Below are 27,643 nucleotides of genomic sequence, written 5' to 3'. Positions count from 1 at the left end.
CCCACGTCCTTGTGCAGCGACAGGGATTGAGAAAGACCAGCCGCCAGCGAAGCGGCGAAAGTGTAACGGCCATTTCGGGGCCATTTAGCTCCGAAATGGTACGACACGAACGGGGTCCCTAGGGAATCCCCGGGAATTTGTCCGAATGTCCCCTCGCTGAAGAGCAGAAGATGCTGGGCAGCGAAAAGACCGGCGAGGAGCCGGTCGCTCACCATGGTTGATGCCGAAATGAAGACAGTAAGAGAAAATTCAATTTATCACAACCGTTATGTCTTAGATTCTGTTAACGCGATGACTTAATCAGCCGGGACGCACTCCAATAGCATTTGAAATAAATTCTTACTATGGAATCCTATTGAATATGTTAAAGAGAGCCCTCCTAGGGTCGACCTGCGCAGCCCTCAACACGCGCACACCCAAGGGCTCCTCCTCCCTCCCCCCTCTCCCTGCCGAATCTCCAGGGGAAGGGTTCCGCCCGACTCCTCCTTCGCTTCCTCTTCCACCCCATTTCGTAATTATCCCTCGCGCGTCCGTCCGCTAGGCCCTCCCTACCTTCCTTAACATCGTTTCTCTTTGTCGTATTCTCATGTCGTCACGCGCCACCCTCCTCAGTGGAAGCACACGTTCCCCCCGTAAGCGCGGACGCCCCCACCGCACCCCTTCCATTCTTTTAACTTTTCTCGTCCCAGCTTTTGCCTCTCAACTACTACGTATATCTTGTTTATTTCCATCGAAATAATTTAATTTATGAGAAATTAGCTGAGCTAACCCAAGGAGGCGGATGCAATTGCTAAATCTCATGATTTTTAATCTTAAAACAGTGCTTAACCTTGCGGAACACGTTTGCACGTTCCCATTCATGCATGAATATATTGGTGCAGGAGGACGCGTTCTTGCTCAAGCGATTCTTTCCATTCTCGTTTCCTCTGCAACTTCGACCACCTTTTTCTAATCCATTTTATACACGTATGTTACCCAGTCAAGGTTTTAAAAGGTTACGATGATTACGATGATATAGTTAGCATATTTTCTAGTCACAGGAAGTTGCACAAAGGTGCGCATAAGACGTATTTGTCCATGTGCGTATTTTTCTTTATACCTTTTACAGTGTGACGGGATTTTCTGAGAGATGCTGCACCAAAAGGAGAGAATAAATTAAAAGAATAAATCCGTTAACTAAAGTTTAATTTATATCGCGCCATCTTGAATTCGAAGGCGTTACAGGGGCTAAGAATGAAACACTATATTAAGGGACTTTTCCTCGAGAATTCGATTTGCTTTTCCAGAAATAAGTAGGTAATGTGAGCTTTCATTGCATTTAACGTAAATCAGCGAGCACCGTGACGTAGTGCCCGGAGAGAAGATACGTGTCACAAAATAATTCCCCCTTCCCAATTCCCAATACTGCGGGGGAATAAGATAGGATGAAACAAATGAATGAACGCGCCAGAGGATTTCCAAATCTCTCCGTCGTCTGCTTCCGTATTACAAATGAAAAAATGATGAAAATCACCAGACACGCTCCTTCATTCACGCTTCCACGAACACATACTTACCCTCACGATTTAGCAGCATGCGCTCGGTGCACGGTGCGATGCATGCACCGCGCACCGTGCCCCTTTTTCCTCCCTCCGCCGGGCGTCTCAACTAAAAATAAAATAAAAGTGACGGCGGCACCACCTGTGTCCGCTCCCTTAACCTCCACCACATAACCCCTTCCCTCCGCCCTCTCAAAATCCACTCCGGCCTCGACGTGCCATAAAACCCTTTTTCCCGTGCCACAACCCTCCACACGCACACCGTCGAAACCTTTTCCTTCCTGCGGCGGCCCCATTTCCATCCCCTTGGCCCCTTCCCCGAATCCTTCCCGGAGGAAAAAGGCGGAGGAAGGACGGACGGGGGGCTGCCGAGGAGAGGGAAGAAGGAGAATGGCCCCTTTCGCCCCCTGGGGGGTCAACACCTCACAGTCCTCGGCAGTCGAGTCACGGGGGCCGGGGCTCTCTCGCGTCGGCGGCCGAGGGTCTCCTGATTAGTCCCGTCACGTCAAGAGTGCCCCGCACTCCATCTTCTCCGCAGCCTCTTCGATCAGTCCCACCCTCCTCCTCTCCGGCTACATCCTTCAAAATCCCATCCCCGTGTCCTACTTTCCTTCCATTCTCATTTTTTCCTCGCCCACCTTCGCTCTCGCGAGGAGCGACACTGTTTCACTGCCCAAGAGAGCAGACAGGATAAGGGTGTCCGCATGCGTATTTCATCTTTGATGGTCCGCGCGCAAGACTCCACTCGGCATTATTCCACTGCATCTCCAGGCGTATGTCTCGCTCATTGCAAGTCGCGAAGAGCACTCACATTAAGGCCACTAGATGGATGCATTTGAGGCATTTCCATGGCACGGGCTAAACTCTTACTGGAGGGTGATCGCCATTGAGTACGTAACGTGAGAATGCAAAGCGAACGATTTCAGTTTTCGGCAGAGTAACGATGTGCACATTTGCGTGATTCCAAAAGTCAAATTCAATCAAGGATTACAACCCTACGTAACTAACGGAAAAAAACACGGAACGGAAGAAAATGACGTTCTGGATTAACGCGAACAATAAGTCTATGCCTATGAATACGTGCTCATCATTACCTACGGGCAAGGGTGAATTAGAAAGACTTCCAAAAATACAAGATTCGTTTGCTATGCTAAGAATCATTGGTAAAAATTTACGAATGGCTTCAAAGAGGGATTTCTTCTGAATTGCCACGCATAGCAAAAAAGAAAATTAGTTTAATACTACTAGTAATGATATTATATTTTATGTTATAGATACACCTGAAGATATATCACTGATAGGGTTCTAGAATACGTTCTAGAAAGACACAAGTGGCATGGCATCTGAATATCCTGAAAGAGGGAATTAAAGAAACAAAAAGTGTATAATTTTCCAAGGTAGTGAAGAGTTTTATATGGAAACATGAACAATGAAAGGCATTTCAAAGGAAAATACGAGGGCCATTCTTCGAAAGTAAGCAACTTATAATGATGTTTGCTGTCGGAGAATTATTTGCCATGAAGGTACCATAAAACCTGGTTAGTAAGAGAGAAAGACCTAAATATTATGAATAATAAAAAACCGTTAGGATAGTAAACTGTATTTTCCTCCTGTAAGTTCTACGATTCAACACTTCTAAGACTCACGGAGTAAGTGCATTAATCGTGACCACGTGGTGGTCGGGTCATGCATGGTTTTGGATGTTCGAAGGACTTATTTCTGGAATATTGATTTTCCTTCTGTCAAAATATCTAACTGAGAAATGATTGGCATCAAGGGGATAGCAATTGATTGCGGCGTAAAACTTCCTCGGCGTGGGCTTCGTCCCTTCGTCTATCAAATTTATAGGCTGCTCACTTACCCAAACTCTTGTTCTTTTGAAAATTCGCAATGCAGAATGTGTGCGAATATATATATATATATATATATATATATATATATATATATATATATATATATATATATATATAACTTTAATCTCTTGATATTTTACTTTTCTTCAGCACCTTTACGTCACGTTCACTGCCTTTAATTCACCTTCATCGAATGGACAATTCATTCACTTACGTAGTATTCATGCCTACATGACAAGTCAGATATACCTTTATTCAAATCTACTTGACATTTGTGTATTTGTATATTTCCTCTTCACCAACGACTCATTTCTCATTTATTCATATTCCTTCTGCTAGTGTTTATAAATATCGGTAAACTTTGCTTCTTTCCTATTGCCCGAGACGGGCGCGACTGTTCTGATCTTTATTTCCTTTCCCATTCCATCCTCTGCCAGCACTCCATTGCCTCTGCCTTCCTAGGGTACATGCATGTAGTCCACAACCAATGTACCCTATGGACTGTGCCACATAGTACCCCTTCCCCCACACCTCCCTCCAGGTGAATCACTGGACCACTTATGGAAACCATCCAGTCAAATGATGAACAATTCTAGCGTCCGATGTCTCAAAAGGGAAAATTATTCCGGATTTTTTACCAATATCGGACTAATTAGGGCTCACGCGATAATTCCGATACCAGTGTGGAATACCAATAGTCGAAATATGTGTCTCCGAAGCATTAACATTCAGTAAATTTAAAAAAGATACAATGTCAACCGACGATAGATAGGACTAAATGAATTACGACTCCCTGAGAAGATGGCTATTGGAACAAAGAAATAGCATTATAAGTAGTGTTCCGCCTGAGTTTAGCACGCCCCCACAGCGCACGGTTGGAAAAAGTTAGCCCGGGGTATCCCTGGGTCGGCGACCTACTTCTACGTGCTCTTCCGGCCCTGTCGGGCCCTCGTGGTCTGGTTCTCACGGAGGCGAGAAGGCGCTCGACAGAATGCAGCCGCACCCATTGACACGTAGTGCGTCGGCATTGGCGTGGGCAGTTTCCCGCCGCCTAAAGTACGGCTCGTCGCGCCTTGAATTGGAAGATAGACCTTCGCCACAGTTTGCCAAATGTCCACAAGGCAGGGAAGAGGGTCTCTCCGAACGTGACAACTCTCCCACGTGCCACGGAACGCTTTGGACTTATTTGGGGCGTTATCAGCGCTAAATCAGGGCGAATCGTGCTCCGCGCTCTTCTTTTCGTCGCGTCAGGAACACGGCTATTGAATACAGAACTATCAATGATTTATTTGGGCATCAAACCTAATTTATCAACCTGTACTCAAAAACTGCCATTCAATATTTCTTCCACTCCCCTCAGCATTGGAACATAAGCCTGAAATGGAAAATAGCCCCTCCGTCATTTGCAATTGGAATCTCACTCCCGCCCGCTTCCCCATACTAGACTTCGCCCTCCTCTCCTAACCTTTGCTTTCCTCCCTCCATTTACAATCCACATCAGAGTGGTGACCTTCCAATTCACCGAGTCTATTTTTCCTGACCGAAGGTTTTCCCTCCGTCACCGAAACGTCCACCGCTCGCGAGTTCCAGGGCTATCTTTTCTAATTCCTCCGGTTTTTCGGTTTCAGTTAATGTGTTCGAAACAGATGTTTTGCTTATTAATGTCAAATATGATTTATAAAATACTGTAGTAACATGTGGTTTTTTGCTTACACTACATGAACATAAAACCATAGTGAGTTTCATAGATTTTGCTTCAGGTTTTTAGTACATTTGTATTTTCTAAATTACACAAGCTACAATAATTACAATGCTTGGTACGCACATTACATTTTCATTGAATGAACAAAATTTCCACATGACAAATCATTACTTTTTTGGGAAAGCATTTTACCCTGGAACTGGAAAAATATTTAAAGTACCATTGCTAATTATTAAAGTACTATGAAAGAAAGCGAGTAGCCAGCCGTCTACTCAATATAGAGATTGGAATAGGCATTATGGCACGAGTGATATTGTTTCAGCGTGTAATCCGTTGTTGGAAATGTTTGCACAAACACCACGTGAGCGAATTTTCAGGTTCGACTGATTCACTTCACGCTACAAGTCTCAGCAACAACGGTAGGAAAAAATAATCATCCCCAGTTACCCTTCCGCGCCTTAGAAACCATAGGTACCCTTTCGTTTTCGGAAATTTTGTCGCGATTATTGGACGAGAATGGAGGCTTGCCTGAAGTACATATTCGAATTCGACGAGCGAAGCTTGAAAATCCATCTATTGGGGCGAAATCCTCAAAATCCAAAAAACTAAACGGAAAAAGAGAGGAATGCAGAGAGGTGGCCATTCCACCTCGTATTAGCGAGGACAGCATTCCGATGAGGAGACCGAAGGGGTGGAGAGAAAACAGGAGGAAAAATACAGCGGGGCTTTTCTAATCATCTCTCTCACTCTCTCTTCAAATAGAAATATATTTTCCACCCTTCCCTGGACACACGTAAAATTTGAACCACATTTTTTGTCATTGGCTTTCAATATTCCGCTCACATGTCTATGGCGCTCACATCGCTATTTCAAGGATGAAAAAAGAAAATAGGTGAAAGGTGCCAATTTGGTGGCTGTTTTTTTCAGCTCTGGCCACAGAAATGCCTAAAATCAAGTGACAGAAGGTAATTTCGACTGATTTAAATTTATATTATAGCCAAAGATTTGCTTCATTGATCAGTAAGTTTAAAATTATGTAGTTTTTCGAAATACGATGAATGAGAGATTATTATTCCATTGTAAATTTAATGAAAAACTGCATTATTCGTTTCAAAGTTGACATAAGTCAGGGTCTTTAATCCTAAAAACTTGGATCATTATATTTGGATGGAAAACAAGACAACATGATCATTGTGATAATGCCGATCACATAATGGAAAGGCAATTTGAGGTAAGATACTCTCCGACCGTAACTTTACCTTGTGTTGGATGAAGGGATTGTTTCATGAGTGTGTTCGCTGCTGAGGGTGTAATTTTCCACGTTGTTGTTTTGCATGTGGTATTGTTCCTTTATACGGTTGGTGACCTAGCACCCCCCGCCACACGCCCTTGCGGCAGCTTGCGGGGTATTATGTAGATGTAATTGTACCTAATCCGAAAAAATGTTCAGATTCAAAATAAGCGCCTAGAAAAATAACCTACGGCAAATTGTACGCAGTATATTTTCTCATCTCCAAAATTTTATTTGAACTACGACAGCAATGAGAAAGGAAATTCATCAAATTATTTAAACCAGTAGTCCCTCGTCCACTGAACTGAATTCATTCTCTTTAGAATTTGAATTGAATCCATACTGTGTTTGTGACATAAAGTTGCCACAACACTGCGATTACTGCGGCAATAAGAAGCCATAAGAAATCGTGAGATGGTAACCCAAGGTCTTTACTGTGGTTTTCTTTATAATACGAGCAACCCCAGCCAACCCACACAACCGTCCTCCCTTCCTTCGAGCCAAGCATTCATACGTACACATTCTTAGTGGTATTTTACCCTCTCAATGCACTTCTCAGCGCAGGACTTGGTCGTGCACTTCACATGGGACAGTGAAAACATTTTAACAATGGTGAAAGGTGGTGGATTTGTCTTCTGCTTGCTTAAAGGCAGAGTGAGAGGGAGAGAGAGTTGTGATGGCAGGGGCGGGAGTGAAAGATAAGGAATCACTGAGAGAGATGGGATGGTGAAATCGCATCTCGGGGCCACGGCGCCTTCGTTTGATGACAAGGAAGCCTCGCTTTAATGCGAGTCGATATCGTTGCCCATTGACTGATAATTCTGCCAAATAGTCCGGTCGTCCTCCTCCCGATGCATCGCCTCGACTGGGAACAGAGTGCGGTATTGTATGCGGTGAATACAGCTTCTACGACCCACTGATAGATTACTATGAGGGAGGAAGGCATACCAGCGAAATCGTAAATGATTGGCACGAAGAAAATCGTCCCCATCAGCCATGATCTGTGCAAGAGTAATATTAACAATGATAGCAGCAATTCTGTGCCATAATTGAATAGCGTTTGAGCGACTGTTTTTCTAGTTTGGCTCATCGAGATGTTATTTGTTGCTCCGTAAGTATATTCCTGTCGCTCCAATGTTAGTATTTAAGTACTTTGAAATCTCAAGTTAAATTTTGAAAGTTACGGAAATGCTTTAATGAGGTGGGGAAATCAGTTAAATCAACAGCAAAAGACAATTCCTCGTGGATCATCATTTTTAAAAATTATTGGTATAAACTCTTTGAAGCATAACATTTATAAATCTGGTGTGGTTAGCGCACTTATTTTTATTCCGTATGTTTTTTCTTAAAACTACAAACAATAAAAGCATAGCATATTAACGATAACACTTTGCGTGACTCAGAACTGAAACATTTGCGCCTTCGCCATGTGAAATGAGGAAGTATTCGGGGAACGACCTCCCCATAATGCACTCTAAACTATATTATATTTTAGGAGTGTTCGCTCCCTCTTCGGCAAACGAATACATTCGGCACGAGACCCATTCAGGACAGAATGAGTTGTCGCCGAGGATGGCGTATCTAGGGTTACCGCATTTACTGTTGCAAAAAAAAACATTACACATCCACATTTTATTCCTTTTTATATTTTTTTCGTGAAAAGTGCGAGAAATAGCGAATGGGATAAAAAAGTGTGGAAAGTTAACACCTCCCAGAGAAATTCCGGTAATTTCATTTTAAAGCACGACGCGTGTTCCACCGTCTAAACGTTACCCTCAAGTGTATCCCGCATTCAGATACGCTGACCATATATACACCAATAGTCGGCGAAGAGATGGAGCCGGGTGACCTGGAGGTGACCGCCCGAAGAGCGGGCGCTAGTGGTACAAGGGAATTACACGAAGGGGGTTACATGGCGGTGGGAGGCTGAAACACGTGTCGCGCTGACAAATGAAAGTATGATGAAAAAGACGGAGTTTTTTGAAGTCTTGGTCAACACAAACAAACGACTTTAAAATTAGAATAATTAATGTTTCGTCCAAGCTGCACGCTTATACATCAATTCGTCAATATATAAACGAGAATTTTAATTGGTGCTTCACAGAAATGGGTGTAACTGTTTAACATCCTTGACTCACGACGAGAGCAGGCAAGAGAGAAAGTTCATCTACATCTACTTAATACCCCGCAAGCCGCCACAAGGGCGTGTGGCGGGGGGTGTTAGGACACCACCCGTAATTTAGAAAAGAAAAAAAAACCGCGTGCAATAACCACAGAATCATACATCCACAAAAACAAACATGGCATACATTAATGCATGAACACTTACACCCCACACACATGCAAACAATCTACATCTTACATACACATGCACCTGAAAGTATACCTAAGAGATTTGCAGTGTTTAACTTTGCTCCGACTTGTAAATTCAATGTTTTCAATATTTCTAAAACGACTTCGGTTTCTTACTATTATGATTTCTGATTGTTCGGGGAAAGAATGAGTGTTTGTACCTATCTGTCCTGGAATCTACCATATGTATATATATGTATTTATTACATCTACCGAATAAATGTAAAGAGCACAGTTACAGCGAGTTGAAACAACAAGCATGAAAAGGATTATTTTTTAATTAAAATGAATTTTTGAATAAGTGAATAGTAGCTTGCCAAGTACCAAAATATTTACGAAATCTATTCTTAAAATTACAAATTCATTAATGGAAATTATACCCATGTCAACTTAATTGGCATGAAATCTATTATGAACCCGCTAAATACAATTGTTCATCCCGATATGACGAAACCCGAATTTATTTCGGTAATCCTTTTAGGCATCCTAAAGTATCCGATTAGCATGATCACACGTCATACGTGTCTCCTGAAAATAAATAAAAATGATATTTCACCCATAATTGTCCCTCTTTATGAGTTCTGAATAGAAATTTTAAATTTATTTTTGTAAATATTGCCATTTTCTCAGTTAAACTCAGATTTGACTTCTGGAAATCGTCCGGGATTTACGTTCCTCCCCATCATCAGCATGAATTTATGTTTGATCCCCATAAAGTACGAGCTGAAAAGAACAGTACTATGCGACGATCAAAGCAGTCTCTCACGCTCAAAGCCACGTTGCTAAATGAGCGAATATAATGTCCGTACAGTCTGAGGATGACGAGGGCAAAGTTTAATGGCAGCGTAGATGTGCGCCTGAGCCTTGCTTATCTGCATCTTAAATCATCGCCTCGAATCTACAAGGCACACGCTGTATTAATGGGTCGTGAGGAACGATACGAACGGCGAGCCTCGACGTGATCACCGAAATTTGATAACTTCACTGCAGGCGTCCCCCGCGTATCGCCCCTGTCAAGTCGCAGTCGAGCAGTCACACTGCATATGAAAATCCATTTAATCTCAGTAACCGGGTCACTTCAGCCACCAAACTGGTAATCACCAACAGATCATCAAAGATGACCTCTCGAATTCCACTTAATGGAACTGGAAATGTGATTATACGTCCGTGTTCCACGTCCTTGATGGGCAAAATCCAGATTCATTATGGAAAAATCATGAGAAATCGTGACGAAATTCACTATTTGTTTGCATTTTCTCACATTGAGTTATGCATAATGAATTATATGATAATCGAACCAAACGTATGATGATGCATTTCACATTAGAAAGACGAATAGTGCTGAACGCGGCGTTTGGATGAGATAAGAATGCGCTAATGAATAAAAAAATCGTCAACATTCATTTTCCCACCATCACGAATTCACGAATAATATCAAGATCTTGTGTCAAAACGAACGCATTTGTTCTTCTGTAAACGCGTTCATATATCTGTTCCGTTTCCGAGGCTTTGAATCATTTGAAAAAATCATTGCGTTCAAATGAATGGATATGGAACACTCCCAGTGTTTTACATTCAAACATATCACGATAATCCGGAATAGTAACTTAAAAGTGAAATGAGAAATGGTAATTTCCTTCTTTCCAAAAATCTTCCGGCAACTGGTTACCTTCCTTGTCGTTACGTCACCACATTGCGGGCAAAAAATTAATGTTTATCAGTAAACGGTTTCTACCATTAGATGAAATACTCTGTGCGTCACGATTGGAAACAAGCTCACATGATGACACTCTGCTGCTCAGGCGACGATAAGGACGATCTCCAAATTACCGACTAAATAATTCACAGTGTTCACAAACAGAATATTTGTCCATATTATTGTTTACACTATAACTGCCTTTCTCGAGGGTAGGCACATGCTCTGTCGTAACCATCACGTGCTTAGGCAATGTAGATAGATAGATAGAGGTCTTTATTCGGGCGAAATTGAGACCAAATGGTCCCTTCTTCCATTTAACCCATAATGTAGATAATACAAAACACGACTTGGTATTCATAACACCGCGAAACCGGTAGGAGGAAGTACTAATGGAGCATGGGAAATGGATGCAGTCTTTTTAGATTTGAAGAAAGCCTTCGAGAAGGTCGGTTTTCGGAAATTGATATTTGAACTATGATATTAGAGCATTGATGAGGAATAAAATAACCGAATTTGGAACTTTTCATCTAGTTGTGACCAAAAAGGAGTCACCCCCACTTCTATGACATGCATCAATGACCTGAATTCCCACCTTCGTAGCAGTCTTAAATTGGCGGATTGCATGCTTCTCTCGAAAAATATACCCTATATTTTGGGGTGATTTAAGGAATGGAAGTCAGAAAAAAATACTAGCAAATATACAGCGCTGAGGTTTTGGAATAAAAGAAAGACTATCCATTCTCGGGATGTCACCGCGTAGGTTGTTTTCCTGACAACAGTTTCGCCCGCGTTTCAACGAGCGTCCTCAGGTCGAAGGCTTCAGGTCGCCTTCGACCTGAGGACGCTCGTTGAAATACGGGCGAAACTATTGTCAAAAAAACAACCTACGCGGTGACATCCCGAGAATGGAGAGTCTTTCATCTGAACGCCGCGAAAATCTGCGATCCCAAAAGAAAGATTAATTGGGCGTAAATTAGAAAATAGATGGAATCCAGATAGGCACCTCAGAACTGGTCGAACCGGTCGTGGATGTTGCACCGATAACAATCTTTTCAGCATATCATTGGAATATGCGAATCAGTCTTAAAGAGGCAGGGTGTCATTTGAAGGTGTGTAAATGAAAAAGTAATAGTGTTACTTTCCTTTAGTTAGGATTCATTAGGAATACGTGGTTAGTAGTGGGAATATACGAGAGAAATCGTTACATTAGGCATTCGAAAAGGTTCACAACAAATACGCCAGGTTTGTGAACAATCGCAGCGTGATGAGGGCGAGCGTGACGGATATGTTGGAGGATTCACATTGGGTGACCCTTGATTCACGAAAAAAGCAGTCCAGCCTTTTTGAAAGATGCTTGAACCCCAGGTGTGTTTGAAAACCGGTAGAATTATTATGACCCCAAATTATGCATTCAACAGATTCGGGCGAGATGTAGTGGAAGTTTGTCATTATCAGAAAAAAAATTTGCACTTTTCCACCAATTTAATTGTAACGGGCAACCCGTTTCGGTTCACATATCAGGTACAACAATCACTCTTGAAAAGACCCACACTCACCCTGATGACGGTTCTGCGCACCGAAACGCGTTTTACGTTACAAATAAACTCGTGGTAAAGTGCAAATTTGTTTCCTCGCAGCCACCAATCATACAGGTAAATTCAACCACCTCAATGAAATGAGAGGAAAGGAAGAGACACCGTCACCGAAGATTCAAGCACTCATTCTTCATCGAAAGTAAGCGCAGTCATAAAAAATCTAATCTCAGCAACAGAGTGTATATTTACCTGAAAACCGAAACCGAATTCAGTCAAGCAAATTAATTATTACGACATGAACAGGTATAAGAATTAATTAAAAATTGGCAATTTTCCACAAAATAAAATTTAATGCGACTGGTTTCAATGTAACTACATTATCATCATCAGTTGATTGATCTGATGATGATGTAGTTATATTGAATCGGTTGCATATTAATTTTATTTTCTGGAAATTGTCAATTTTTAATTAATCATAATATTCCACCATATCACGCCTGAGACGCCTCTTTTAATAGGTATAGGAATTATTGCACGTACACGTACCGGAGCTCCACTACATGATCACTTACTTATTTAAATGCATTCACTTATATTTCCGCGTGAATGAATGATGCCATACGGAGCAGCTTTTGCCGCATTATGTGGGTGTGCATTCCGTTTTTCGTACATGTTTGATTTTCCAAGAACCGCATTTTCATTCCAATGGCGAGAAAATGAAAGCGGTTCTCTCCGTGGATGTCCTGCGATCAGAGCAAAAGAAAAGAGAAGAGTACTCACCGTAGACTTGACCCAGGTTGTAGTGGGCGTTGACGTGGTTGGGGGAGTGTCGGATGGCGGCCAGGAAGTGACCCTCGGCCTCCTCGCTCCCGCCCACCAACGTCCAAGGTTGTTGTGGGCGCTGGCGTAAGACGGCCATAACCTGCAACCGGAAGAAAGACAAAAATGAGTGAGCGCCCGCCTTACGGGGGAGAGGGGGGCGCACCGGGGCATAGTTCAGTGCTCCCCGTAGCCGAATTAAAACGCGCACCAACCCTTCCCTCCCTGGGATGGACTAGACTTCGGGTATTAAAGTATTTCGAGAAAATACATGGCGTGGGAATGGTGGCTCAGAGAGACACGGCTCAATCAAATCCGAGGACTGACGAGGAGGGTAGTTTAGATATGCGATAACTTTCATGGTATCCAGTTTGACGTGATGGAATCTTGCCACAATAAAAATAGAAAGACAAACGAAGCCTTCCACTCAATAGAGTGGAAGGCTGCATTTGTCTTTCTATTGGAACAATGCTTCTTCTTATTAGTATATTTGCCATCATTAAAAACTTGCAAACACACTGGCTAAAGCACTCGAGGGATCCGATTCCGAATCCCGGTCAATGCGAATGATTTTGTACTTTTTATTTTATAACAACCATAACTATAAACACAGTAATCAAACCAAAGGTCGGTTGGGAAAGGAACTGGCCCTCTGATGTGCAAATGTCACACGCCGTCGTGCTTAGTACTGGGCGAACGCTATCAACACCTACCAAACCGACCTTTGGGTTGATTACAGTGTTTATGGTTTTATATCTGTATTCTCGAAAGATGTTCACAATAGTAAATATAGATCCCCTGAAAAGCGGGGCGATGATAACTAAAACTTAGAAACACAATATAAAGAGACTACAATTTTTGGTTTCATCGGTACAGGTATTTTGGTGGGCCTTTTCTCTCCTTTTCTCAACGTAAGGAAGGAAGCGGGCGATGGATAGTGGGAAGGAGCAGGGAGGGCGCGGGTGAAGGCGAGTGGGGCCGGTTTGGGGGTGATCGAAAGGGCTGACGGGAAGAAGAAAGGCCTTCAAGGAGCCAGATGCACGCCGACTCGAGGTTTTGGGCTTCAGCGGAGAGTGTGAATGGAGGCAATAAGAGACGCATTGAAACAATCGTTGGAGGGAGGCATCCTTGGGCACCGTCGGGGAGAGGCGCTAATGCGGGAGAAGGTTTGCATGAGGCGCGGTCATTGTCGATGCGGATGTTGAGGGGTGTGGGGCGCTGCCCAGCGTTGAAGGTGGGGGAGAGTTTGCAGTTAAGTTGGTGGAATATATTGCGTGTGGGATGTGTACGCACGAGGGAGTAGAGTGGAGTGGGATGGGAGGGCGATTGGCAAATTAAGAGGGGAGGCAAGGAGCGTAGAATATGGGATACGTTGTACATGTTCGTCTATTTCGGGGTAGTTTTGCGGATGGCAGAGGATTTGGATAAGTGCTTGGTGGATTTCAATATGTCCGGTAATTTGGCGGGTCGTTTATAAGTAACCAAGAGACATTTGTGTAATAAGCTTAACCACGTTCACTTGACAGGTATTCTATGCATCTTTCAAATTAAAATGGCAACAAGAATGACCGAGAGTGTTATGAAAGGTTAAACTAAGTAATCGAGAATGAGGAGGCAAAAATAATACCTAGAGTAGTTATAATTAAGGTACATTAAGGAAAATTTTGAAAGATGAAGATATCTCCGTCGTCGCAATCATATTCCGAAGTTTCAAAAACAAAATAGCTGATTTAAACCACTTGATCTTAAGTGCCGAAGCCTGTCTATCTGTGTAGAGATGTAATAATTGTGCATGCATGGCTGATGACCTAACTACCCCCGCCACACACCCACGCACCCCCTTGCGGAGTATTATGTAGATGAAGATGAAGTAGTAGCTTGACATGTGACAAGTCCACTGCCCTGGGTCAAACAGGGTATGCCTCGAATATAAAATTGACCCTATAATAGACATTACAATAAAAATGATGATTTAAGTACGGAAAAAGTGCAATAAAATCTTTGAGGCTGATAGAATGAAGCTCAAGAAATAGTGATAGAGCTTTAGAAAAGTTTTTAAAAAGGTGTAGCACTTTTTGATTTCAATTTCTTCCACGGCTTCTTCATTAAATTGCCTCAACAACTCCTTACTTAGAAAAATACTGTCTACTTGCCGTGCGCCAATAATCTAATCCACACTTAACAGGGGACTTGCGCCTCAATTCATTTAGCAGAACTTTTGCTGCGAATTTAGATCTCTAGGATTATAAGTATTACGAGTAGTGTCCACCACCAAAGGTTAGGTTTTCGAAGGGATACAGCACTACACATCACCAGACAAGTAAGTCCTAACTGAATTGACACATTTCTTTTAGAATTACAAAAGCCAAATCGCAATAGAGCTATATGAATATTACATTTAAAATATATGTACATATATTCTCTACCATCCCTGCACACGTTCATAAACCCAGTGATAAAGATATAACTAAATACAAGAATGATAATGAATGACGCATCACAATTAAGCCTGTAATCGGTCATTGAAAATTCCTTTTAAATAATTTACGTTAAAGTAGACATCACCGAAAAAAACAGAAATCTCGAAAATATTTTGGAACCCGTCATTACTTTTCCACAAGGTTTGTTAGATTTAATTTTCAAGGAGATAAAAAAAATACCCAAGTTTCATATAATACTAAGTTGTGAATTTATAAATGTTTAATATTAAATTAGAATAGCCGCCATGTCATTAAATGCAGAAAAATAATTTCAATAAAAATATAAATTTGACTCACTAAAAACTTTATTCTTCAATAATAATGTCGTTGTACTCGTAATCAGGTGAAAGTTGGCCGTGGTTCTCCGGGTTGTGTCCGGATGTGAAGCCGGACAGATGGACACGCTCGCGGACGGCCGCGCAAGGAAGGATATAAAGCAAGGAGAAAAACGGTGGGGCGATGCCATCGCACTAAATTTCCCCGTTATGTCCACCGTTGCTGCGCCGTGGAGAGATGCATGCCGGTGGGAGGGGGTGTGTGGAAGGCGCGTTAGTGGGGTAGGGGGCCTCCATCCGACCCCCATTGCCCCCGGCCGCAATTGCAGTTCACAAATTGTCTCTCTCGGCCATTCAACGGAACGAGAACCAAGATGGACGCAATCGGGTCGGAAAACAGACACAGCAGCGATGGTGGAAATGTCCGCCGTTCCCACCCCCACCCCCTTCACACCCCCCATCGCTCTATCCACACGTCATTAGCGCTCGGAACGCCATTAGGGGGCCGTGGGAGGACGAACTTATAAAAAAAGAGTACCAGGGGGGGGGGGGGGGGAAAGAAGCATCGAGGGTGAGTCGGGATCGCCGGAAGGCACAAATGGACGCTCTCGGATTCCGTGGCGTCCATTGTCGGAGGCATTTGTTTTTTCTACGTATCTAAAACCTCGTGCGCGTGCACCCACAACTCAACAAACCCACTCCGCCTCCCCTTAGGTCTCGCCCCCAACCCCCCTCCGAAACGACCCCCTTTCCCCCTCCCCCGACACCCACACCCGCCACGGCGCCCCTTTCACGGTACCTCTTCCTCCCCCCGCCACCCACACACCCTCCACCAACAAGTTCCACCCCCCCCCCCCGCACACCGCTCTCGCAAACAACGCCCTCACAACTGCACAGCGCTGTGGAACAATGGCGTCAGGGGGGGTGGGCGGGGGGGGGAAGGAGCGTGCGTGCGATGTATCGCTCAGCGCAGCTTTGTAGTCTTCGACGTCATCGCCGCGGTGGCCATGAATCCCCTTCCTTCGGAGAGAAACAAAAAACTACGAGAAGAAAAAATCATAAGAGAGTCTCGGCCATTTTTTTATGTGGTGAAGACAAAGGTGTTCGTCGGTGGTGCGGCGGAGGGAGATGGGAGGAGGCACCACTGCGAGGATGGGTTGGGACGAAAGGGTTTGGTGCGCAGAAAAAAGGCCTTTGGAAGCGCAAATATTGCAAACCGTCCCTTCTTTTCGGCGCAGACAACACTTCGCGATGCGTCGGCACCATTTGGGGCGAGCGCGCAAGCAATCCTCGAGCCGACGATGCTTCTGATTGGGAATCGTTGGGGAATGAGGCATTCTCAATCATCCCGTGCAAAAATCACATAGCTTGGGTGGAGCTGCAGGTGCCCATAGTGCCTTACCCGGGAATCGAACCCGGGCCCCTCAAGTCAGCAGTCCAACGCTCTACCCCTGGAATACCACGACCCACACACATACACATAAATATCATTATATATTTTTATTTTTAAGGTAATCTACCCGTTAAGGTAGGTTTTTGGATGGACACAACTACCAAACAAAAATTTTATTACTCCTAAAAAAATACAAAATCCATCATCCTACTCTATATCAGGTCCTTCTTCATCTCTGAGTACTTTCTTCCTCCCTTCATCCCGTCCAACATCCCTATCCTGTTCCTTCCATTTCCTCGTTTGCCTAACATTATCCCCTCAATTACAGTCTTCAAAAATCCACTGCCGGCCAATACCCCCTTCATCCACTTTTCCTGCCTCCACAGGATTTCTCCCAACAAACCCCTCTCTTCTCCCACCATACCAAGTACTTCCTCATTTGTTTTCTTCTCTGTCCATTTCACCTTCTCCATTCTTCTCCACACCCATATTTCAAAAGCCTCCAATCTACGTCTATCCTCCTGCTGCAATGACCACGTTTCCGCACCGTATATCGCTACGCTCCATATAAAAGTTTTTACGAGTCTTTTCTTAATATCCTTACTCAACGTCCCTGTCATCAACTCCCTCCTCCTTGTGAAAGCCTCTTTGCCTAGCGCAATTCTTCTCCTTACGTCCCTACTACTTTGACCGTGTTGGTCCAAAACACTATCGAGATACGTAAACTGTTCTACCTGCTCTAGTTTTCGCCCTCCTATTTTAATGTTTAGCTTAGCTTTTTTCTTTCTATAAAATCGCATAACCTTTGTTTTATTAATGTTGATTTTCATCTCATACCTCTCGCACTGAATTTCCAATTCACTCAGCAATGCTTGCAACCCCTTGGCTGACTGACAAACTAAAGCTTGGTCATCAGCAAACCTAACTGATTTTACGAATTCTCCGCCCACTTTCATTCCTACCTCCAGTTATTCCCATGCATCTTTAATCATTTCCTCTGCATACAGGTTGAACAGCAACGGTGATAATGGGCAACCCTGCCTTACACCTCTTCCTAACACTGCCCATCCGGTCTCTCTGTCCCCCACTCGCACGTGAGTAGTCTGTGGCATATACATGTAGCGGATTAGCCTCCTGTCCCTCCAATCTATTTGTGATTTCTGTAATATACTCATTACTTTTTTCCAATTCACTCTATCTAATGCCTTTTCTAAATCTACGGATTAGGCAAATATGTCTGGATTGTATTCTATAATCCCCTTGATTAGGGGTTGCATTAATGCAATGGCCTGACAGGCGCCTGTCACCTTCCTAAAGCCTAATTAATCAACCCCTTTGTAATCATTTGCCCTGCTATCTATCCTTCTATTTATGATCCTGAGAACAACTTCAGCTGCGTGGGGTATCAAATTTATTGTTTTGTAGTCCTCACATAATGTAGCCTTTATTTTTATCGTAATAGGAACTAGCACTGATCACATAAAGTCTTCCAGTCAGGGTCCTTCCACACAGAATTTACGAATTTGTCCATATAGACTCTTTCTCCCACATTTTCCTAAACCCTTTAGTAGTTCCATAGGACTGTTGTCCACCCCCGTGGCCTTAATTCATTAATCTCCCTTAATGCCCTTTCTATCCATCCTAATTTAATAAGTCCCTATCTTACTAATTCTGCCCTTTTGTTTGTGTCTCCTTTGCTTTTACTGGTGCTTTCCTTTTGCAAGGATTTCTTGAGATGATGAAAGTCGTGCCCTGCCTCACCCGATGCCGGGCAAGGCACACACACGTGATTCTATTAATCCCGCACATTATATGGTCATGGTATAATAATAATTGACGTGCTTTCCCGTTGCCTTCCTCAATAGTGTTTTTAATTTGACGTCATCAATCAATGGCCGCCCCGCTGGGGTCAGACGCCATTGCAGCAGCCTCATTAAGGAACAGACGCTGCGTGGACTACCTTTCGTCTGGCTGCTAACGTTCGACCTATCTGGCATGCGTGGCCCTACAAGGAACAATTATCATTACCCCCGACAGCACAGCTCTAGGGGTCATCGGAACGCACAAGCCCTTCCACCACGTCAAGGGTGTAGTCCATGGGAGGGAGACCCCTTTGATGTAAAAAATGAACATTTTCGAAGCTTTATTTTTCAATAATTACACCTTAAAAGAAAGTATTACTTATTTATACATAAAATCATCTGAAAGTGTGATCAATTTTTCATAGTACTTGTATGTAAATGTGTATCGTATTATGCCAGGGAGAGTGATTTTTTAAGAGTAAAAAATAAATAACGATTATTACAAAGATTAAAGAACGAAAAGAACTTGCCATTATTATGTTTCCCTTAATACGCCTCCCCATATGCTGATTTCATCATCCCTCACTGCGCCCTCTGATTTTCAAGCACATACAAACATAGAATGTTCCTGTTGTTTTGCAAACGCCACGCCGTTATCATTATTAGCTAGCGAAATATCGGATGTGGTAGCACTTCAGGTGGAGGAGCCACTCTTCCTTGCACATTCATCCAATCCGCAGATGCGAGGCGGAGGAGTAACCCGGCTCAACGCCTCGCCCCTGCGCCCGCCGATCAGACAGCCGGAAGTGACCGGACGACGCCACCCGCGCTACGAGTCAACTGACGTCGAACTGTTCAACCGACGCGAAAACCGAATTCACTGCCACAGCGAAGCTGCAGTCCCAGCAACTCCTGCGATGGGATGATGGTGACTGTGAAATGTTTACTAAATCGGACTCTACTCTGTCCAAATTAGTTTGTATTTTTCCACAAACTTTTAAATTTACAAACAAATTTAGAAACTCATTTAACATCGACAACAATGCAACTCCACGAAGTGAAGCCTGGAAAAGTTTAGAATATCTATTACTCTGATTGCTCTTAAAATGTCCGGAAATTATACTATGCGAGTGAATTAAATTATTTCCCACGTTCAGGCAACCCGAATAATAAACGGTTTTTCAAGTTCAACTATAAAATAGACTCCTATTCTCCCACAAGAGTAATAATTCTGGGGGCTGTTTTGAAAACATAGTCCAAAATGAGGGTAGAATTACAAACAGGCTGAATAATACATCTATTGTAATATCTCCAACCCCAGTGAATATCTCCTTTCAATTTCGTTTGTTTCAAAACATTATATTTTTAATTATAAATGTTGTGATATTCCTCAGCACGCTCCAAGCCACCGCCAGGGTGACTGGCAGGGGATGAATACATACCAGACTAATTTGACCTTACTATTTTCACGATTCATTTAGGCGGTAGGTACTGAGAAAAAATGAAAGAACCCCATTGAACCTAACATTGATTAATTCAGGTAATAAAATGAAAATACGATCAGAATAAATATTTCATTTCAAAGAAACGTTACAATATATAAATGTAAGAAATGATATTGCTAAAAATTGGATTTTTTTCGAAAAGTTGTAAACTACAAAAGCTAATGCTCTTTCAAAGAATCATATTTGCATACCTCGTTCAAACATGCCGAACCAGATTCTTTTCGTCTCCACACGCAAAAGCCAATCACGAAGCCCAAGCTTTATAGAACCGTCGCATCCAATATGGAAGCTAATACTAGGGAGTAAAAATATGCATTAGGATATGATATTAAGATAAAGGATCAGAATAACATTTTACGACAGCGGTAGGGGTAAAAATATTCCTGTCTAAATAGTCTGGTGTGTTTTCACCCCCTGCCAGTCACCCTTACGATTGCTTGCAGGGTACTAAAAATTAAAAATACAAATAATTAATTAAATATTATTGGACACCATAAAATGATGATGAGGCAATGCGCGTTCCAGTTAAAAGTTTTTTTATTTTACATATAGTTTAAATGATTCTTCTTCTGGCTATAAAATTTAATTTCATTATGTCTCATGAGTGAATTCCGCTCCTTTTGGAAAAAAATGTCATCGAAAGAAGGGATGAGATTTACCCCTTTCTCACTCTTACTTGGCGAAGGATGCCACGCTGAATCCGCTGAATCGGTGACAAAACCAAACCCTGCTGACGCCAGCGATCGCGTGCCATTAGTAGTGCCCCCTGGCAACGGATCCGCGGACAATGGAGCGAATTGGTGGCCAGGCGAGACCAGAGCGAAGGTCACGACAATGCATAAAAAAATACAATCCTTGCCTTGATTGTGAGCGTTTGTTTGCCGAATAATCGGATCTTCGCTTCAGGCGGTGGCGATGGAGGGATTTTCCAAACCAGGAAGTTCGGGGGACAATTCTTCGCGAGATCCTCTTAACTTCTTAAGTCCTTCGTCAAAAGGACGCCATTATTCTGTTTCACCCTTGGAATATACACATATGGTTCACGAAGAGTGGAGCTGTCATTAGGAACTAACTTTACAGCGGGAAACTGTTAACAGACATTGAACTTCTATGAAAGGAATGTGTAGGTCAGGGTTTGATAAAAAATATCCATTTCTCCATAAAAATGTCCCGTCAAATAGAACTGTGCGCTGAAATATCAGAGCAAAATGAGAAATCTCAGTTAAATACATGTGGCATATATGCATATATATATATATATATATATATATATATATATATGTATATATATATATATATATGCATATGTATATATATATACATATATATATATATATATATATATATATATATATATATATACATACATATATATATATATATATATATATATATATATATATATATATATATATATATACAATACTGACTAATGCTTTTAATGCACGAATGAGCGAGTTAAACATATCATGAAAATCAAGGTCTTCATATCATTTTTATGTGTTTTTTTCCACGAACGATAAGGGATCAGAATAACATTGTCCGATCGCGGTAGGGGTAAAAATATTCGGGTCAAAATTAGTATGGTGTGTGTTCACCCCCTGTCACACACCATGGCGGTGGCTTGAATGGTACTAAAATATAAAAAAATAAAATATCTAGACTTCAGGGAAAAAAAAGTAAAATTAAGATAGGGCTATAGCGCAATACAAAAATCTATAGGCTAAGAGGTAACTTATCACGCGGTCATACGTAGCTGCTAGGGAAATGAGGAATTAATCAAAAGTTATGCACAGTCTTAATATATTTTAGTCTACTTTTCGCTCCAGTCCCAAATTCTAGAATCGGAAAAGGAACAGTGGGAGTGGGAGGGTTGTGGGGGTGGGGGGGTGGGTTGGGGAGGAAGGGTCGAGGAGCATTAAATAACAATCAGTTGTAGTTCACTCCGCGTGAATGGCAATTAGCATTCAAGTGGAAATAACTTATGCGCCATTCACATCCGCCGATTGTGTTTCTTACAGGAATGATGATAATAAAACATTACCTCGAACGGAGGGGTCGACTAAAAGGGGAGAAACCCCGCATTTCTGAGGATGGGTGGAAGTACGTATGAGAAAGATATCCTCGCATTCTGACGCAGGGAATCCAAAGAAGAGGAGAAAATACGTGCACTCGTTTGTAACACTCTCCGAATATCCAATCAAAGCGGATCCAATGCGGGCCATCGCATTCCGACCCTCCAGGTTCCACGCGGGCCGCACCTCCCCCCGCCCCCCTCCGTTCCGCCTCCAGCGAACCTCTCTGCCCCAAGGGTAGAAGAAGAAGATGGTGGGCATGAGGGGAAGAGAGGAGGAGGGGAGGGGAAGCAATAAATTAAAGGTTACTGCAGGCGGAAGAGCGCCTTGCGCGATTAAAAGCCGAAAAATATAAAATTCCCTGCCGCCAGACTCTCCCACTGGGCGCCGCGACGGGGAGGGAACAAGCAGTGCTTCCCGCGACGGGCGGGTTTCCAACACGCAAAGCGACGGCGCTCAATCGGGAATGGGATGGCGGAGAGGGAATGGAGGCAGAAAGCGGAGAAAATTGAACGAAAAGAAATAAAATTAATGAACTTGCTAGAATATCGAAAATATTTTTCTGCTATTTTGCATGATTGAGAATGTGCATGTATATATATATATATTATAATATATATATATAATATATTATATATATATTATATATATAATATATATAATATATATATATAATATATATATATATATATATATATATATATATATATATATATAATATTATATATATATATATATATATATATATATATATATATATATATATATATATATATATATATAATATTATATATATATTATATATATAATATATATTATATATATAATATATATTATATATATATATATATATATATATATATATATATATATATATATATATATATATATATATATATATATTTATATTATATATAATATATTAAATATATATATATATATTATATATATAATATATTATATATATGATTGAGAATGTGCATGTGGGTGCAAGTGGGTATATATATAATAATATATATATAATATATTATATATATATTATATATATATATATATATATATATATATATATATATATACATATATATATATATATATATATATATATATATATATATATATATATACCCGGATAAGGGAGGAATACCTTTTGTCCCCAGAGGCAGGTGCTCTGGCCACCAAAAATTTGGAATACGTGAGAGGTTTTTCTTTATTTTTGTTGGCTAACATTATCTCGCTCCTTGATTTGATGCATACAATGTTGTATATACGTACACACACATACACACATATACATATATGTATATTTATATATATATATATATATATATATATATATATATATATATATATATATTAATCACGAATACCGGTCAAATAAAGGTGGACACATGGGTATAGAATTAGGAAAAAGAATGGGAACATATAGAAAAGACGAACACGGGAATGAAGGGGAAGGTGTGATCGAGCAGATCACATACGCAAATAGTTTCCTTGACCGGGACTTGAACACAGATCTTCGATTTTCCGGACCAATGCTCTTAACCGCCTGAGCTATCGAGGAGACCTGATTACACTGAAATCCGCTTAGGGCGGTTTATGTAACAAACTGTCCCGATTCTTTGGCCAAGAAATGGCGTTAGGGAGCTATTTCACCCAAGGATACAATTTGGACGGACAAGAGAGACAATTTAGAATTTAGCTCTACTATTGACCAAAGGGCCGTGTAATTGAAAAAGAATATGCCTCTGGTCCGATAGAAGAAAACATAAGTATATCCCAATGTACAAACACAGCTATATTACTGCATTAAGGAAATTTACGATAAAACAATGGATTACGGAGGGGATAAATATTAGGATGGACAAAAAATGAGAATTGAAGGATGTAAAGAAGGATTTTGGAATAAAAAATATACATTTGAATAATTAACTCAAAAGGAAGCAAGTGGGTTTAAATAATCTGGTCGGAAGTTGTACTGCGCGGATGTGGAGATTTTGTGAAGGAAGGGCGAAATTGGTGTGCTCCACAGGAAGGTGGAAGTACTTCCAGGAAGTAATAAGGGAAACCCCGGGTACACATTGGATATAGGTTTCCAAATAAGCTCATACTCAACCAAGGAAGATTCGAGATCGACGGAATGGGTATATAGAAGAATTATAAGGTAAAGACAAAGGAACAGCAAACTGATGCATAGAAAGAGATTTTCTGTAGATGAGGAGAGTTTAGGCCATGGCACACTGGGCTGCAGATCACAGTAAGATCCTGTTTCGAAAAAGCAAAAGGCCACCTGCCTCTTTCACCATTTCCATGCATGCGTTGAAAAGTACGGATGATAGTGGACACCCCTGCCTTACACCTCTTCCCAGCGCTATCCATCCGAATTCTCCGTCCCCCACTCGTATCTGAGCAGTCTGAGACATGTACAGGTTGCGGATTAGCCTCCTGCCCCTCTATTTCATTCCTATTTCCTGCAATATATTTATTAATTCGACCTAATTTACTCTAACGAGTACCTTTTCTAATTGAACGAAACAAATAATTTCTGATGTTTTTCTCTTTGCCGGGCGGATGCTTCAATATTTCATTGAATGTGATTATATTATTTCTCGCTACGTCATAAAAAATTAAACTGTACCGTCAGAAACTTTTCCGAGCGGTTTTGTATTAGATCATTGTCGTATGTCGTAATATTCCATACTTTATTATATTATCCTATGTTGTCCTACATCCACCAGATTCTTCTAAAATGATGACAATTAGACGAGTGTGAAAGGCCTTGGAGAATTAAGCTGGGTGCCACTTGAAATGCACAGAAAACAAACAAGACTCAGACTTTTACAAAGATTCACAACAAATGAGTTTAACCTTGACACCAAAGGAATTATTATGGCCCCACACTGCTTAGGTAGATCAGACTACAAAGATAATATAAATGAGATAGAGATATATACAAGTACTCGTTCTTTCCTCGGACAGTTGGGAATCATAGTTGTAAGAAACCAAAGTTATTAGAGAAATAGTAAAGCTACTCGATTTTTCAAGTCAAGATCCGATCAAACTATGTGTAGACATCTGGTACATTTGCAGATTCTCGTGATTGCGCGTGTTAGTTGACAGTATATGTATTTGCATATGTGTAAGTTAAAAAGGGTTTTGCATGAATATATGTGCCTCGGTGGGTGTGAATTAGGATGAATTAGGTCTGCGTACGGAAAGGATGAATTGAGCAACTATTGGCTTCTTTTTAAACTTATTACACTGTGTAGAAAAATAATAATAACGAATACAGTATAGTAATATAAATACTGAGACTATTAGAACATTTTTTGGATGACGATTCTTGGTCAAGCTATTAAAATTGTTTTTTAAATACTTTTCACACATTTTATTGGCAAGTCTTGAGTGGATGAGTCACAGATTAAATGGCTCCTTCTGTAAGGAAAATAAGATCCACTACGAAGAAATACGGGCCTTTACGACTTTAGGAAATATTATTTTAGTATAAAGATTCTAGTTTCGCATGTGGTTTTATTCTGTGTTACAGCTGGTCACCTAACATACCCCGCCACACTCCCTTGGGGCAGCTTGCAGGATATTGCGTGAATGTAGATAATATACCTGTCACGATCGCGGGATAAAAAGACCCTTTTAAATGAATAGTACGTTCTTTGTAGATCGTTTATTTTTTCTTTACGACTTGGAAGAGGAACGTGTTTCTAATACGGAGAGATTCCGGTTCGTTATCGTTGTTATATCGTATATATTTTTGTTGATATTACTCCTTTGCACCATTCAAGATCACGGAATGAAAACCGTTTCAACTGTATTGAACTGTAGAGGCGAAGCACTAGCCTTTACGTGGCGCTCATTAGAACGGAGACTCCCAGCCGGCGGAAGACCCGAGTACGCAATCCACACGCAACACGCCGTGGGAGGACCAGATAGATCATGAAGTTGCTATGGAGACCTTGGTGGTTCAATAGGGACCATTTACAAGATCTGGGTGCCACAAGGAAAAGAGAGTTACAAGCAGGCCGTGGGCATCGAACTGAGTAAATGCGGCGAATTCTGGCTAGGCCGGAGTAATTAATTTAAGCGATTCGAAAAACATTGATTTGTCGGCGAATAAAAGCACAAATTAGAATATCGCACATAGCGAATCATATACTCTTTAATCTGAAAGAAAAAACAGATTAATATTAGGGATTTAATGTTTACTTTAGTTCAGGCATATTCCAATCGTGTTCCTAGACCTTATGATACAATAAAATGGATTTAAATTGGAATCAGCATTACAAGATAATGCTTTGAAAGATCTCAATTCCGATATTCTTAATACCCATCCGAAAAAATTCCGGTCTTTCCATGTGAGACAAATCTTAACGACACGCTTGCAGTGATGATTCATATCGCATTGATTTAAATTCAAATCAATTTCAGTTAATATCGGAATAAATGCCCTCATAATTACTAACCTTTTGGAACCTTTAACCTACGCACTTATTTTGGTGAAAAATGCCATTTTTCCGAGAGTGTTCGTCAAAAATTGAAATCAAATGATACCATCCGCCGAAGAGGAAACTTTCGAGTATCAGGTATTTGCCGAGGCCAAAACGGAACTTCCGCAGGCTCAGCTTCGGGGGGAAACAACAGAGATGAACGCATCGCGGAGGAGGGAAACCCGAAGGAAGGGCCGATCCCCCTCGAGGATTCGGAACGATCCTCCGCCCCTCCTGGGCGTTCGGGGGCCGGAGGGACGGGACGCGTGGGCGCCGTGCGTATGATTTCTATCGAGGGGAATTATGTCGAGGGACACGTGCTCCATAAAATCCCCCGATAGGACAAGAAACCCGCTTCGTCCCCGCCCCGCCCCGCCATGGTGGTTAACGCCGATAAAATGAGGGAACTTGACAAATGACTGGAGGGTGGCGCGCGAAGAGATTAAACGATTTCTGCCCAAGAGTGGCTCGGGGGAGTGGGGGTGGAGCAAGGGGGAAGCAAGATAGGGGGTGGGTGTCGGGGGCCATAATAAATTGAACCGTTCAAGATTATCCCACGGAAAAGGTTTTTTTCTTCAGGGCCGGGCAGGACGGATAATAGGAATGGGGGCGATGAAAGAGAATGGAAAAAATAACTAATGTGAATGTATACCGAAAATTTCGTGAGAGGAAGGGTGAGAGAGGTTGAAATTTGTCAGCAATTAAAGCCTATTGGTAGGTTCAAATCGTTCATCCGGGCGTTAAATATGAGGAGGGTGTGGGGGAGAAACGAAAGGAGGGGGTGGAAGGGGGAGGGCGGAGGGAGGGAGCGGGAGACGGCGG

At 41.8% G+C, this 27,643-nt stretch overlaps 1 protein-coding gene across 1 annotated transcript in view; it reads right to left on the bottom strand.

Annotated features, from left to right (window-relative positions):
* Positions 1–27,643, bottom strand: part of LOC139688552 (protein O-mannosyl-transferase TMTC1-like) — a 1,154,623-nt gene that overhangs the window by 157,080 nt on the left and 969,900 nt on the right. The window contains 2 exon segments of the mRNA XM_071586100.1: positions 12,758–12,852; positions 12,855–12,892. Coding sequence (XP_071442201.1) covers positions 12,758–12,852; positions 12,855–12,892 — 133 coding nt within the window.

This window comes from Hetaerina americana, unplaced genomic scaffold (genome assembly GCF_022747635.1).
Source record: "Hetaerina americana unplaced genomic scaffold, ioHetAmer1.1.p SCAF_20, whole genome shotgun sequence".
Classification (NCBI taxonomy): domain Eukaryota; kingdom Metazoa; phylum Arthropoda; class Insecta; order Odonata; family Calopterygidae; genus Hetaerina; species Hetaerina americana.
The sequence above is the reverse complement of the archived record's forward strand: the minus strand, read 5'-3'. Positions and strand labels throughout refer to the sequence as shown.